Here is a 15669-nt window from a genome sequence, read left to right as displayed (position 1 = left end):
GTGTTGCCATTGTTTATACAAGTTTTCTTTATAATGTTGAAATTAACATCTGTCTAACCCCCTTATCAAACTGAAATTGTATGTGTAGATGTATGAGTAAAAACGGTCCACTTTCTCAATTTTCAAACAGAAATGGGGTGTGGTTTGGTGGTTCATCGTTGTGTCATTCTGGTCATGCTCGCCGCGACCGTAGTAGTTCGTTCAAGCATTTTATTAATTTTTAGATAAAAAAAAAAAGGTTCATGCAGACGACATGTAGGCACATCAGACAAATTTTATCCCCATAATGCAACACACTTTAAAAAACTGAAATATAACCAAAACTGATTTGCTTGAACGTGCCCCCATTCTTAGCCTACAAAAAAAATAAAGAAGTACCACTTTCCTAACGTATTATCATGCCGCGTTCACATGTTGGATAACTCGGGTTAAAATGAACTAAAGTTATTAGCGTAGAGCTTCCTATTGGTTGATTCTGGTACCTCCCAAGTGGGAAACTCTGGATTTGACTCTTCCACCCAGGTTACCAAGTTGGAAATGTCAGTTTCCAACATTACGTGAACACGGCACTATTGCGCTATGATTCCGTGGTAGCGAACCATTCACGTAAACTCATGAGATCAGGCGATTTGCGAGGCTAGTGAATATGCTCTTGTACACAATTTTCTTTTAATATAAACAATGCACACAAAGGCCGTGGTTACAGACCCTTCCAATTCAGATCTTATGACAAGTTATTTTACCAATAATTGAGCAAAAGATCTGAATTGGGCTGCTAAATAGGCTACATCAGGAAGTGTTAAAGGCTAGAAGCATAATCCGACCCGTGATCTGAATGGATGGGTCGGTGAGGTATCGCTCCTCTGACAAAGAGGAGTCTTGCTTTTCAGATTCATCACCAGTATGTGTTGAGGACACCTACATGATGGGACTCGCATTAAGAATACATTTAGTGACAATAGACAAAATATATATCAAAAATAATAATTGGTATGCAAAACCTATAAAAGGAAGATTACTTCACTGGAGGTACTTTGCAGTTGTTTTTTCCACAACAGAAAAAGTATCTAACACGTGTCAAATTCATTCCACAGAGGACTGGGTATTTGGGTTTTCACTCCACCCTTGTCCTTGATTGATGAATTAAAGGTCTCTAATTAGTAAGGAACTCCCCTCACTTGGTTGTCTAGGTCTTAACCCACAGACACTCAGCCAGCTGAGGAATGAGTTTGACACCCCTGATCTTACACATAGGTTGGAGAGCACTTGGTGTTTAACCTTTTTGAACTGACATATGGGTCTTTAACACTGTCAGAATACTTTTCACATCATTTGAGTATGGTAATCATTGACCTAACATGTTTTGATAAGCAAGACTTCCAGCAGGCCAATGTTTTACAGGTCAAATCTGACAGATCAGTGATAACGTCAAGGTAAGACTGATTCATTTTCAGTGTTTGAAGTACTATAATTATGTCTAAATGAGATCTAATTTCAAGGGCCATAATGTGAATGATGAATTAAACGTTGCATACTGATGATCCCAAACAAAGTCCTACCGAGTGACCCTGCACTTAAGGGAACTCAAGATACGGAAAGCATGTTTCACATGTCTGTGCTAATGCCAGTTGTTTTACTAACATATTCAACAGCAAGACGGCATCATAAAATAAGCCTACATCTTCCGCATTGCCACTTACAAAATCCAAATCTCCCTTAACTGAAATACCCAAAATGTAGGCTGAAATTCACTCCAATGCCTCCAGTTGAGTGACCCGAAATGTAGTTACAGATGCAGAGTTGAGCACAATGACAAGATCGCAACAAGTATGACAACAGCAGCACATAGAAAACACCTACCACTCAAGATTCTACTGGCCTAATACATGAACACTGTCCTTACCAAAACCCCCATAGCTTAGTTTCAAGAAGAGAAAATAGCAAGCTGGACTTTTGTGGAGCATCTTTATTATGCCACAGATAAAAGCCAGTTGTTTTTGAAAAAGGACCTTATTTTTTTCCACCAACATTGACATTTTGCAAGGGTAGTGGTGGTATGCTTGAGCAGCCAGCAGGGGAGGGGAAGAGAAGAGGGGACATTGTGGATGGGATAAAGGTGGTTAGTGGTGCAAGAGGGGTGTTTGGGGTAGAATTAAGTGCGAGGGTATAGGGCTTAATTACCAAGTAATAAAACATTCATTTACCTTTAAATACAGAAAAAGGAAGCACACAGCATGACAAGTGCTTACAGTCAAACGAGGGGAACGCACATGTTCTTGCTGAGTATACCACATTTATTACTTTGAACTGATTAATAGAAAGAGTCAGGGCGAGGCCACTGTCAGCTTGGTCTTTAAGAAAACGGAAGGGGAGGAAGAAACAAAAATGGCAAGAGAAAAGCAACATTACTGAACAGGTCCAAGAAAGAGGACTGGAAACAGGGCCCGTTTTGTACAATTGAACACTATAAAATAATTATACAATGACCAAGGCTCTAAACGTAATGTTTTTACTTTCAATTCCCCCACACCTTACCCCTCCAAAAAACATGGTCATCTCGAACATTCATTTCAGTTCTCCTTTTTTATGACAGAAGCATTGGAAACAAACTCCTTACAGGGTGAGATGACAGTACCCACGACAAATATCCACTGAAGAGACCCCTGATCTGCGTCCTGATTGAATCCATTAATCTTCCACAGGATGGAGGGGTTTACAAAGAAATTAAACAAATGGCCTGCCTTGACTTTCGGCACTAATAGTAGCGTAGTAGCCGAAACTAAACATTTCCACTAGAATTTTACGTAAGAAGAATTACAGACTTGCTCTCGGACTGTAAAAACAGATGATCATTGTTAAAAAAAAAAAAAAAAACATTTTTTAAAAAAGCATACCAGAAAAAAAGCATATGTAGTGAAATGGGGTTGGGTGGGGCAAAAGAGATTCACCTAAGGATGCTATGTATTATGTTGTAGTCCTATGAATAACAATTTCTTTTTCTTTTACTACAAGTTCGAAGTAAGTCTTTTAAAGTAAAAAGAAATCAAGAAAGTTTTCATTTAGTCGTATTTTTTTGTCCTTGGTTAACTTCCCCCTCCATTTTGCATTTCTTGAAAGATCTGAATGTGAGATGGGGTGGAAAGTGGGGGCTATTGCAGTCTTTTGCCCAAAGCAGTAACTGTTACTTGACACGTCCTTGGCGCTCCTGTGGGACACAGAAAACAAGAAGAGTTCAGTATGGGGACTCACATCAAAACACAACATACACTTCAGAGATTTGGGGCTTTTCAGAATGTTGTAGATCATTCTGGCATGCACCAAAACCTCTGTGCAGTGTATAGTGAAATGTTATTTTAAATATATAAAACTTTTATTTATTCAGGGGAGCCCAATTGAGACCATCGCCTCATTCCCAATGGCGCCCCGAGTAAACATTTCCACAAACAGGGTGAAAAATTAACATTACAAATAAAATACAAATTAAACAAAGCACAACTTCAAAAAATACACTACAATCGAGAATGAATTAATTGAGGATTTGAGGTAACACCAGAGTCCTAAAAACTGCCCTCGCAACACCAGGGAATCAAGATGCAAGGAATTTTGTAGGTTATTCCGACAATGGACGGCCCTAAAATTAAAGGATTTCCCTAAATTGGTCACAGAGGGACCTCAGAGTTAACCAAAGCGGGTTTGGTAACTCATTTTTATACATTAGCAACGAAGTTAGGAACACTGAACAAAAATATTAAACGCAACATGTAAAATGTTGGTCCCATTTTTCATGAGCTGAAATAAAAGATTTAAGGTAATTTCAATATGCACCAAAACCTTGTTGCTCTCAAATGTTCTGCACAAATTTGTTTATGTCGCTGTTAGTGAGCCATTCTTTGCCAAGATAATCAATCCACTTGACAGGTGTGGCATTTCAAGAAGCTGATTAACCTCAACAGGATTGGAGTCACACCCCCCCCCCCGGGACAGTTGAGCTAACGTAGGCTAATGTGATTAGCATGAGGCTGTAAGTAACATGAACATTTCCCAGGACATAGACATGTCTGATATGGGTAGAAAGCTTAAATTCTTATTAATCTAACTGCACTGTCCAATTTACAGTAGCTATTACAATGAAAGAACACCATGCTATTATATGAGGAGAGTACACAGTTATGAACTTAAATGTATTAATAAACCAATTAGGCACATTTGGGGAGTCTTGATACAACATTTTGAATAGAAGTACAATAGTTCATTGAATCAGTTTAAAACTGCACATACACTGCTTTCATCTAGTGGCCAAAATCTAAATTGCACCTAACCTGGAATAGATGGTACCAAAACTAAAATTTGCTAGATTAATTTCACTTTTCCACAAACTTCAAAGTGTATCCTTTCAAATGGAATCAAGAACATGCATATCCTTGTTCAGGCAATTAGATGTCATTTTAGGCAACAAAAAAAAAAAAAAGTTTATTAAAGGGTCCGATTCTTAAACCGTATGATCATTACACTGGCACACCTTGTGCTGGGGACAATAAAAGGCCACTAAAATGTGCAGTTGTGTCATAATGCTACAGATGTCTCAATTAGAGGGAGTGTACAATTGGCATGCTGACTGTAGAAATGACTACCAGAGCCATTAACAGAGAACTGAATGATCTGAAACAGGGCTGACAATGTCCCAGTTCTTCCATGGCCTGCATACTCAGACATGTCACCCATTGAGCATGTCTGGGATGCTCTGGATCTATGTGATCCAGTTCTCTCCAATATCCTGCAAATTCATGGGAGACAACATTCCACAATTAACAGCCTGATCAATTCTATGCGAAGGAGATCTCGCACTGCATGAGACAAATGGTGGTCACAGCAGATACTGACTGGTTGTTAAGGTAACTGGGAATGAATTTATTTCAACTGACTGATTTCCTTATACACTGCTCAAAAAAATAAAGTGAACACTAAAATAACACATCCTAGATCTGAATGAATGACATATTCTTATTAAATACTTTTTTCTTTACATAGTTGAATGTGCTGACAACAAAATCAAACAAAAATGATCAATGGAAAACAAATTTATCAACCCATGGAGGTCTGGATTTGGAGTCACACTCAAAATTAAAGTGGAAAACCACACTACAGGCTGATCCAACTTTGATGTAATGTCCTTAAAACAAGTCAAAATGAGGCTCAGTAGTGTGTGTGGCCTCCACGTGCTTGTATGACCTCCCTACAACGCCTGGGCATGCTCCTGATGAGGTGGCGGATGGTCTCCTGAGGGATCTCCTCCCAGACCTGGACTAAAGCATCTGCCAACTCCTGGACAGTCTGTGGTGTAACGTGGCGTTGGTGGATGGAGCGAGACATGATGTCCCAGATGTGCTCAATTGGATTCAGGTCTGGGGAACGGGCGGGCCAGTCCATAGCATCGATGCCTTCCTCTTGCAGGAACTGCTGACACACTCCAGCCACATGAGGTCGAGCATTGTCTTGCATTAGGAGGAACCCAGGGCCAACCGCACCAGCATATGGTCTCACAAGGGGTCTGAGGATCTCATCTCGGTACCTAATGGCAGTCAGGCTACCTCTGGTGAGCACATGGAGGGCTGTGCGGCCCCACAAAGAAATGCCACCCCACACCATGACTGACCCACCGCCAAACCGGTCATGCTGGAGGATGTTGCAGGCAGTAGAACGTTCTCCACGGCATCTCCAGACTCTGTCACGTCTGTCACATGTGCTCAGTGTGAACCTGCTTTCATCTCTGAAGAGCACAGGGCGCCAGTGGTGAATTTGCCAATCTTGGTGTTCTCTGGCAAATGCCAAACGTCCTGCACGGTGTTGGGCTGTAAGCACAACCCCCACCTGTGGACGTCGGGCCTTCATACCACCCTCATGGAGTCTGTTTCTGACCGTTTGAGCAGACACATGCACATTTGTGGCCTGCTGGAGGTCATTTTGCAGGGCTCTGGCAGTGCTCCTCCTAGCACAAAGGCGGAGGTAGCGGTCCTGCTGCTGGGTTGTTGCCCTCCTACGGCCTCCTCCACGTCTCCTGATGTACTGGCCTGTCTCCTGGTAGCGCCTCCATGCTCTGGACACTACGCTGACAGACACAGCAAACCATCTTGCCACAGCTCGCATTGATGTGCCATCCTGGATGAGCTGCACTACCTAAAGCACCGCCAGCATTCAAAAGTGACCAAAACATCAGCCAGGAAGCATAGGAACTGAGAAGTGGTCTGTGGTCACCACCTGCAGAACCACTCCTTTATTGGGGGTGTCTTGCTAATTGCCTATAATTTCCACCTTTTGTCTATTCCATTTGCACAACAGCATGTGAAATTTATTGTCAATCAGTGTTGCTTCCTAAGTGGACAGTTTGATTTCACAGCAGTGTGATTGACTTGAAGTTACATTGTGTTGTTTAAGTGTTCCCTTTATTTTTTTGGAGCAGTGTATGAACTGTAACTCAGTAAAATCATTGAAATTGTTGCAGGTTACATTTATATTCAGCATGTTCATGTACACAGCCTCGGCAGAAAGGATCGTCTAGACTCCAGAACAGGGGTCAACAAGAATCAGCCGCGGACCGTCGGGTGCCGAAACAATTACAAATTATTTGTAGACTGCAAATGGACCGCAAGAAGCACAAACCGATATAATATGTGGGTAAAACATACAAATTTCAAACCTTGCTTAAATTAGTATACGATCACGTGTCTTATGCGTGGGAATACTTTCTCCAAAATGTTTCAATTGGAGCTGACTTCCCAGTGTTCTTAGTCATGTCAAAAAATATATAATCTTTTTAAATATACGTGCTCAGAAAAATTTACCCATTTCAAGTCCGGATACTTTCCGAAGGCACTGTACGTATTCAGACACCTCGACTTAAAAAATGTTACGTTACAGACCCATTTTTATGTATTAAATAGTCTCCCCCCACCTCAAAATCGACACACAATAACAGGTTTAGAAATATTTGCTAATTTATATAAAAAAAATAAACTGAAATATCACATTTACATAAGTATTCAGACCCTTTACTCAGTACTTGAAACACCTTTGGCATGATTACAACATTGAGTATTCTTGGGTATGACGCTACAAGCTTGCCACACCTGTATTTGTAGAGTTTCTCCATTTCAGATCCTCTCAAGCTCTGTCAGGTTGGATGGGGAGCGTAGCTGCACAGCTATTTTCAGGTCTCTCCAGATGTTCGATCGGGTTCAAGTCCGGGCTCTGGCCGGGCCACTCAGACTTGTCCCGAAGCCACTCCTGCGTCGTCTTGGCTGTTGTCCTTTTGGAAGGTGAACCTTTGCCCCCTAGTCTGAGGTCCTGAGCGCTCTGGAGCAGGTTTTCAAAGATCTGTACATTGTTCCGTTCATCTTTGCCTCGATCCTGACTACTCTCTCAGTCCTTGCAGCTGAAAAACATCCGGTTGGTGGAGTGCTGCAGAGATGGTGATCCTTCTGGAAGTTTCTCAAATCTCCTCAGAGGAGCTCGGTCAGTGACAATTGGGTTCATTGTCAACTCCCTGACCAAAGCCATTCACCCCCGATTGCTCAGTTAAGTAAGTGTCTTTGTGGATCCAAACTTCTTCCATTTAAGAATGATGGAGACCACTGTGTTCTTGGGGACCTTCAATGCTGCAGACATTTTTTGGTACCCTTCCACCAATCTGCACCTCGACACAATCCTGTCTCGGAGCTCTACGGACAATTCCTTCGACCTCATGTCTTGGTTTTTGCTCTGACATGCACCGTCAACAAGGCATTGAAGTTTTTTTAATTTGTATTGAATTGGCTAAAAACCTGTTTTCGCCTGGACATTATGGGGTATTGTGTAGATTGCAGATTTTTTACATTTGTATTTATTTAAACTATTTTAAAATAAGGCTATAAAATAAAATGTGGGAGAAGTCAAGGGGTCTGAATACTTTCCGAAGGCACTGTGCGCAAATAAATGACTGGTCATTGGTCAGAATAATCAGATTGATGTCATGTTGTGGGCCAAAAACACCATCCCAACTGAACAAGCTGAAATTCCAGGCGTTCTTTTCAAAAAGCTTAAACTGAAAAGGCATTATGATAATTTTCAAAATTTCAGAGTGATATTTTGACCTCTGTGGAAATATCAGCAATAATAGGTCACTCTTATCCAGAGCGACTTACAGGAGCAATTAGGGTTAAGTGCCTTGCTCAAAGGCACAGACATCACCTAGTCAGCTCGGCGATTCAAACCAGCAACGTTTCGGTTACTGGCCCAACGTTCTTAACCACTAGGCTACCTGGCCCAATGAAGTATAAATCCATACAAAAAGGTTGGTCCAAGAGAACGAAGGGTAGGTGGGAGCGTTAGGGCATGTTACCTGAAGTCTGTAATGACTCCTGCTGGGGTTTGGGTTGCTGGGGTACGGCTCGCTTCCCTGGACCTCCACCTGGTAACACAAAACATCCGGCTTTAGTTTGGAACAGAACAGGAAGGATGCGAGGCCTCAATCGATCTCAGGCATACATGCATCAACTTAACGAACTTACAAAAATTGACTTTGTGGTCTCAAAGTGGATACATGAAAAATTAGTCAACCATGATCGCTCTCTAAAACAATCTTTTGTTTCATTGTTACGTTATACAGCAAGGATCATTCATCAATTGAGTTGTAGGTATATCACCTTCCTAGCACACATGACTCTCAGCTCTACTCTGAAGCCGGAACCTAAGTGCGGGTTGATATTCCATCAATACCAGTCAGTAATCAGTGGTTATCACCAATCTGGATCAACATGTATGCCACAAAACTATGATTAACACGTATCGCTTGTTTTTCTAGATAAGTGGAAGCTATAGTTAATTCATTGATAAAATACCAGTTATACATTGATCTTTGACAACTAGTAAATATTGAGTCTTTTCCAAATATTTACAGGGGAGTTTCCCTGAGAAATACCCCCAGGTGCAGAGCAGTTTCCTCTCCGCAGTAAAAAATGCAGACTGTTTTGCACACAGCCTCAGTCCTGCAATGTGAAGTTACTGATGGCAAAGTACTCTAATAACATTTTATTTTGGAACTTGATGTGTAGAGGGAAGCATGATTTGTGGTTCAGCAAAATAAGCTTGAAGGAAACGTACAAGGCAGAATGTAAATTTGCAACATATTGTTGCCACAGCAGACAGGACTGTCTAATATAACCCAATAACTAGGCCTATGTTTTGGTGTAAAGAAAGTCGTATCCACATCTCAGACCTGACAAACAAGCACTGTGGTCACTATAAAAACAGGGTCAGTAATACAGAGTTACAGAACTACAGAGAGTGTACCCCTTTCTGACAATCTATTATGATATACACAGATGGGCAATGAATCAGAAACTGAGCACGCCTATAGGGCCGTCAAATTCTAATCTATACCTCAAAGCCAGTTCCTACTGGCCCCCCCCCCCCCCATTCCTCCCTTCTAACAAGGGACTGATTTAGATATGGGACACCAGGTGGGTGCAATAAATGCCTAGGTAAAAAAGAAACACTGTAGTAATCCAGACCTTGTAGATTTGAATATGCCGTCATCCTACTTACACAGCTTTTGATAACATGGCCTTCAATATATCATCTTCAAAACAAGTTGTTGCACAGATGTGAGTGGAAGTCATCAACATTAGTACATTGAGCAAGCATTTGTTCCCAACATCACAAAGGATTAACATACATTATTTGTATTTTTTTTAATTGAACCTTTATTTAACGAGGCAAGTCAGTTAAGAACAAAATCTTATTTATAATATACGGCCTACCGCGGACCAATTGTGCGCCGGCGTATGGGACTACCAATCACGGCAGGATGTGATACAGCCTGGATTCGAACCAGGGACTGTAGTGGCACCTCTTGCACTGAGATGCAGTGCCATAGGTCACTGCGTCACTCGGGAGCCCATGGCCATTTAGACTGAAGGGCCAATGTAAACATGCATTTCATATGTGAATAGAAGCCTTTGTAAAAAGACGGCGCATAATAATGAATATTCCAATTATTTTGAGAGTCACTAGAAAAGGTCAACAACAAAATGGATTTTGGTGGGCACAAGGGTGACTGCTGGCATTTAGGTTGACTAAATTTGGTTTACTTGATTCTTGCAAAAACCTTTCTGCTCCCCCTTTTAAAATGGTATATATGGACATAGTGGCCTTACTGGCCTAGAGCATTGGTTTGGTGAGCCAAGCATCTGAACCACTTCCTAAATAACTTCAGAAAACCCACCTCAAAGAGGGCATCATTTTCAACTGTAAATGTCTATGCAAAAGTAATCAATTCCTAATAACATTTCCGACAACAAAAACGTGACATTGCTCATTGATTAAATATACCGAATTGGAAATATACATTCAATACCGACACTACTGATCAACACTAGTCAGCATTTATTGAATATATATTAAATGTACTGTATTTTGTTCATGGTATATCTACATTTTCTGTTGGAATGGCACATTGTAAGATTAACACATACATAACGACTGATGATCTACATCAACATAACGACTGATGATCTACATCAACATAACGCCCAACAGATTTTTAGCTCTCCAGATGCTCTCAGAACGTTCACATACACACACAGCTTCCCATGCCTCCCCCCCCCCCCAATCACACAACCCAAGGTGTAGGCCTATTCATTTCCCCAGGTACGTGGAGGGTAGGCCGTTACCTTTTTCACACACTCCTCCTCCTCCTGGCGCTTCTCGTAGTGGGAGAAGTCGTCGAAGATGGAGGTGGTGTGCTTGTAGCCGGCGATGATCTTCAGCACCTGCCGTGCCTTGTCCAGGGGCACCTCCTGCGTGTCCCGCGAGTTGGTCACTGGCTTGTTCTCATTGTTCTCCAGGCGGATGTGCCGTAGCTGGCTGTTGGGAACGTCCTTAACAAAGATCCAGCGCACGTCAAAGCGCCCCTTCCACTTGTCCTGCGACCACACACCGGCGCAGGTGTTGTAGTCCACGGGCGAGCGCATCTCCGCCACGCCGCAGAAGTGGCCACTGCCGTTGACGCTGAAGAGCAGGTAGAGGGGGCCCTTAGCACCCAGCGAGCGATAGGCGGCGTCCAGCCGCTTGTTGCCGTGCTCTGTGCTACACCAGATGTTGTACTTGATGGAGCGGTGGATGTCGTCTTCAGAGTAGCTCTTGATGATGAACACACGCCCCTGCTTGGGGTTCCAGTCAAAGTCCTTGGGGTTGTAGTTGTTGACCAGGCGCAGCTTCTCCAGCACCGGGTGGGGCTCTGAAGGTACCGGCACCCCGCCCACGCCAGAGTTGGGGGGAGACTGCCCCACCCCGCCATCCCCAAAGCCGTTAGCGCGGTTCCGTGGAGGGACCCAGCGAGTGGGCTGAGTGGTGGGTGGGGGGCCCTGGGAGACCTGCAGCTGCCCCCCCATGCCCTGCTGCCCGTTCGGGGGGAACTGGTGCTGCCCAAGCTGGGCCAAAGGGGCCACCAACTGTCCGTTGCTGAGCTGTAGTTGTGGGGTCCCTCCGGCCATGGTGCCAGGCTGAGGGGAGGCCTGATTGGGCGGCTGCCCATTGCTGGGGATAGGCGCATGCTGTGGGGTGGACGCTTTAGGCAGGTTCCCCTTGTTGTCCCAAGTGCCGATGTCCATGTTGTGTTTGATGGGCGGAGGGGGCAGGTTGGTACCCGCTATGCCCCCCTTGGTTTTCAGCTTGGGCTGAGGCTTGGCAGGCTTGCCAGCAATGTCTGCCCAGGATGCGGGTTTGGCAGGGGCAATGGGGGTCAGTGGCATGCTGGGAGCTCCACCAGACACCTGGCTGTGGCCCAGGGGTCCCCCGGGGAGGCCGGAGCCCACGACCTTGGGCGCCCCCATCTCCCCAGCACCACCTCCAATCTTAAGCCCCGCCAAGCTGTCCAAGCTGTTCATGCCGGGGGCTTTGTTGAGGGGCTCGTTCTGGGTGAAGGGGGACTGTCCGTCAATCATGGCGCCCCCTAGCGAGCTGGGCGCGTAGGCGTAGCTGCTGCTGTAGCCAGAGCTCTGCGTGGACTGTCCCTGAGAGCTGTTGTTGCCCCAGGCCGAGAAGTCGATGCCACTGGGGAAGAAGTTAAAGCCGTGCTGGCCCAGGAAGGGATTACTGCCCAGCGGGCCGGGTTGGCTGAACATGGCGTCGGGCAGGAAGTGGTGCTCCCCGTTGCTCAGCTGTCCATACGAGGCCAGGTAAGGCATGGGGGGGTCGCCGCCAGTGGACCATGTTGCCTCATTCAGGGAGTACGAGAATCCTATGGAAGGGCTGTAGTAACTTGGCATGTAGGAGTCTGACATGGCCGTATACGCATTGCTCTGGGAAGAGAAGAACACTAGTTAGACTGCTGACTGTATTTCAATCATTACATCCTTTTCTAAATCTCCCTCAGCCTCTGTCGCTCCCTAGACTAGGACAACTGGCCATTTTCACACCAGTGAACTGCTTTATGAAGAGAAACAGTGGCATTGCTACGCAACAAAAGGATGCAGCATTCCTTTGACTGGAGGAATACAGGCTCCATTATTTCCATTGTGGCCCACTTTTCTGGGAAGTGCCCACTCTACTGAGGGGCACCCAATGATGGATGCCAACCGAGGCAGTTACGACAAGATGAACGGCAGTTTAATTATGAATTGGAATTCTAGGAAAGCAAATGGACTACGTAGTAAACCAGGAGAGAAGTTTTCATGTGCTAAATGCCCTGGATTGGACACATGATGAATTGCAACAGTATAAAAGTAATTTACTGTAAAGCTATACAGCAAAATATCACTTTTTTGCATGCTTACCATCGTAATCTATGAGTCATACAGCTTGTTGATCACCCTGATAATTTCCATTAAAACTGAGGCGGTTTTAAAATGTTACTTGAACAAACGCTATGAATAAGGCAGTCTAAGCAGGCAAATGTTAGGAGCAGTGTGTGGCCTAGTAAAACTGATAGAAGTGGTACTCACCTGTCTGGCCTGAGTGTTCAGGTAAGGCTCAAACTCATCATTCAAGGTATCCTTTAGGGTCACAGCTCCGTTTTGCACTGGAAAAGAGTAGGCAGCAATGTAAGACATCTGGATATATCTGTTTGCATGAGGTGGAAATAGTTACAACTAGTCATTGGCCTACATATTTGTGGCTGATGGTGAGTAGGATGACAATAAGAATCAGGAAGTCCTTACATTTAATAATACATCTCTAGTATGGCACAACTTTAGTTCACTGCCACAAATTGCACAATATGCTGTTTTAATGCACTAAAATGGGTAGCATTGGATTGGTTGAGTTGGACAACAGTTGTCTTTCATGTTGGTGTAACTGTAGAACTATCGCTACATGCGAAACGGCCTGTTTATTACAGTGAATCAGTTGCATAAGTATCTTGACAGGGAATGGAAAAAGGCGATGAGGTGCTGCTGTACTATACTGTTTCTAGTTGCACTTTTGGACGAACAAACTCAATCGATTGGTATTTAACATCAGTGATCGGGGTCATGACATAACTTTTACTTGTGTCCGACGTGTGTCAGTTCGTCCTGACATGAGCAGAATCTGAAAACGAACAGCCAAACTGGAAAACAGGCCTGGCTAGTAAACAAAGTTGCCTCGAAATATTGAACTAAAACATTAAAGCGTAATGGTTATTGTGAAAATAGCCAAGTTACTGGTACGGTGAGAACAGCATGCTCGAAGACGTGTCATTGGCAGGCAATTCATGCTTATGTTCACGAGCGCGAAGAATCCTTTAAATCGCGTGGTTAGCCAGCTAGCGTTAAGGAACTACATGGAACAACCTGTTTAGTTTACGTAAAATGTTCCAATTGAGATAGTCGCTAGCGTTTAACCAACGCTCAAGTTAGCCACTAACTAGCTGTCTGGCTTGAGAAATGTATAGCGAGCTAGTTTGCAAATGTAGAGTAATCCCAGTTAGGTAGCACAATCTAACTACCAAGCTAGCCAGACTAACTAGCGACCGTTAAAGCTAGCGCTGACGGATTTCCTCAAAATACAAAATTGTGTATTAGCACAACTGACAGTAAATGTAATAAAACTAAAGGATTAGCTAAGTAAGTACTAACAACTTATCGGAAATTTGTTCACATGTCCAATCAACTATAGAAGCGAAATTGGCACTTTGGTGGTAGTGGCCTGCTATCTGGCTGGCTAGCGAGCCATCATCACATTTGCCCACGCAGAAGAGGGTTTCCGTACACACCACACGAAAAAGATCCGCATACAGAGCCAACAAACTTGTCATGTTACGATGACTTACCTTTGTTTCCTTGGCCTTTCGGTCTCTGGATTGGGTCCAGGTGATTCATGAAGGTTTGATTTATGAGAAGAGAGGAAGGGAAAAATAAATGAAGAAATGTATATTCACCAGTCAGTCCTTTAGCAGGTGGTCAGGCCTACTGCACTACAGAGAGTCACTGCCTCTGGAACACGCTAACGTTATCCTAACTAGCTACGTCTCGATGGAAATTTGTCTCGTAAATATTCAGAAAGTGACTCTCTTTACCTGTTCAAGAAGGCTGCTGGCTGACATGTCTTTCTCCCTGGAGCCTTTTGTATTTTAATTCGTTTTTAATTTAAGTGGGAGGGTATATGAAATGTCTATTTGAGAGTTAGCCAAGTGCCCCTGTCTCTCTACAGAGCTTAGAATCTACACAATGGCGGGCTGCAGCTCTCAGCGCTGAGCGACATCTCAACATGGCTGAGAGGCCGGGTTTTTCGATAGCGTTTATTTATGACGGATATGCGCCCCTCAACGGCATGGAGGAACTATATTATGCAGGTAGACTTAAAATAGGCTTTTGGAAATATTGTTATAATACAGTCCTGGCCAAAAGTTTTGAGAATGACACAAATATACATTTTCAAGGTTTGCTGCTTCAGTGACTTTAGATATTTTTGTCAGATGTTACTATGGAATACTGAAGTATATTTACAAGCATTTCATAAGTGTTAAAGGCTTTTATTGACAATTACATGAAGTTGATGCAAAGAGTCAATATTTGCAGTGTTGACCCTTCTTTTTCAAGACCTCTGCAATCCGCCCTGGCATGCTGTCAATTAACTTCTGGGCCACATCCTGACTGATGGCAGCCCATTCTTGCATAATCAATGCTTGGAGTTTGTCAGAATTTGTGAGTTTTTGTTTGTCCACCCGCCCCTTGAGGATTGACCACAAATTCTCAATGGGATTAAGGTCTGGGGAGTTTCCTGGCCATGGACCCAAAATATCGATGTTTTGTTCCCCGAGCCACTTAGCTATCACTTTTGCCTTGTGGAAAGGTGGTCCATCATGCTGGAAAAGGCATTGTTCGTCACCGAACTGTTCCTGGATGGTTGGGAGAAGTTGCTCTCGGAGCTGCTTCAATCAGTAGCACAGAAGAAGATTAGAGTTATAGCACGATTGACATTTAAAGGCAATGTTTCCGGGTTCGCAGAGACTACATTCACGTGAAGGGAGGCCTTCACTGGAAATTTACGGAAAAAACGTTTCAGTATCAACCGGGCTACAACGTAGATCTTTGGCACTACGGATTGAATCGAGCCCTAAATGTCTATTTGTTGTGTGAAGCCCAATCCAGCAGGAGAGACCAGCCTCACCTGCAACCAGCTATGTGTCCATAAATAGTAACCAGTCTTTGTATC

At 43.7% G+C, this 15669-nt stretch overlaps 1 protein-coding gene across 1 annotated transcript; it reads right to left on the bottom strand.

Annotated features, from left to right (window-relative positions):
• Positions 1-1946: 1946 nt before the first annotated feature.
• ythdf2 (YTH N6-methyladenosine RNA binding protein F2) lies at positions 1947-14735 on the bottom strand. Its single transcript, XM_055864391.1, has 6 exons — positions 14531-14735; positions 14285-14309; positions 12978-13054; positions 10707-12335; positions 8375-8443; positions 1947-3205 (listed from the first exon to the last, which is right to left on the bottom strand). The coding sequence occupies exons 1-6, from the start codon at positions 14555-14557 to the stop codon at positions 3182-3184; spliced, it is 1851 nt and encodes a 616-aa protein (XP_055720366.1). The 5' UTR covers positions 14558-14735; the 3' UTR covers positions 1947-3181.
• Between the last annotated feature and the right edge of the window lie 934 nt (positions 14736-15669).

Source organism: Salvelinus fontinalis, chromosome 16 (genome assembly GCF_029448725.1).
Source record: "Salvelinus fontinalis isolate EN_2023a chromosome 16, ASM2944872v1, whole genome shotgun sequence".
Lineage (NCBI taxonomy): Eukaryota > Metazoa > Chordata > Actinopteri > Salmoniformes > Salmonidae > Salvelinus > Salvelinus fontinalis.
The sequence above is the reverse complement of the archived record's forward strand: the minus strand, read 5'-3'. Positions and strand labels throughout refer to the sequence as shown.

Excerpts from the sequence above, each read along its gene's own strand:
- ythdf2 (XM_055864391.1), bottom strand. The coding sequence starts at position 14,557 with ATGTCAGCCAGCAGCCTTCTTGAACAG. Across the intron at positions 12,336-12,977 it reads TGAACACTCAGGCCAGACAG|AGCAATGCGTATACGGCCAT; the intron begins GTGAGTACCACT and ends TTCTCTTCCCAG. Across the intron at positions 8,444-10,706 it reads AGGAGGAGTGTGTGAAAAAG|GTGGAGGTCCAGGGAAGCGA; the intron begins GTAACGGCCTAC and ends TTGTGTTACCAG.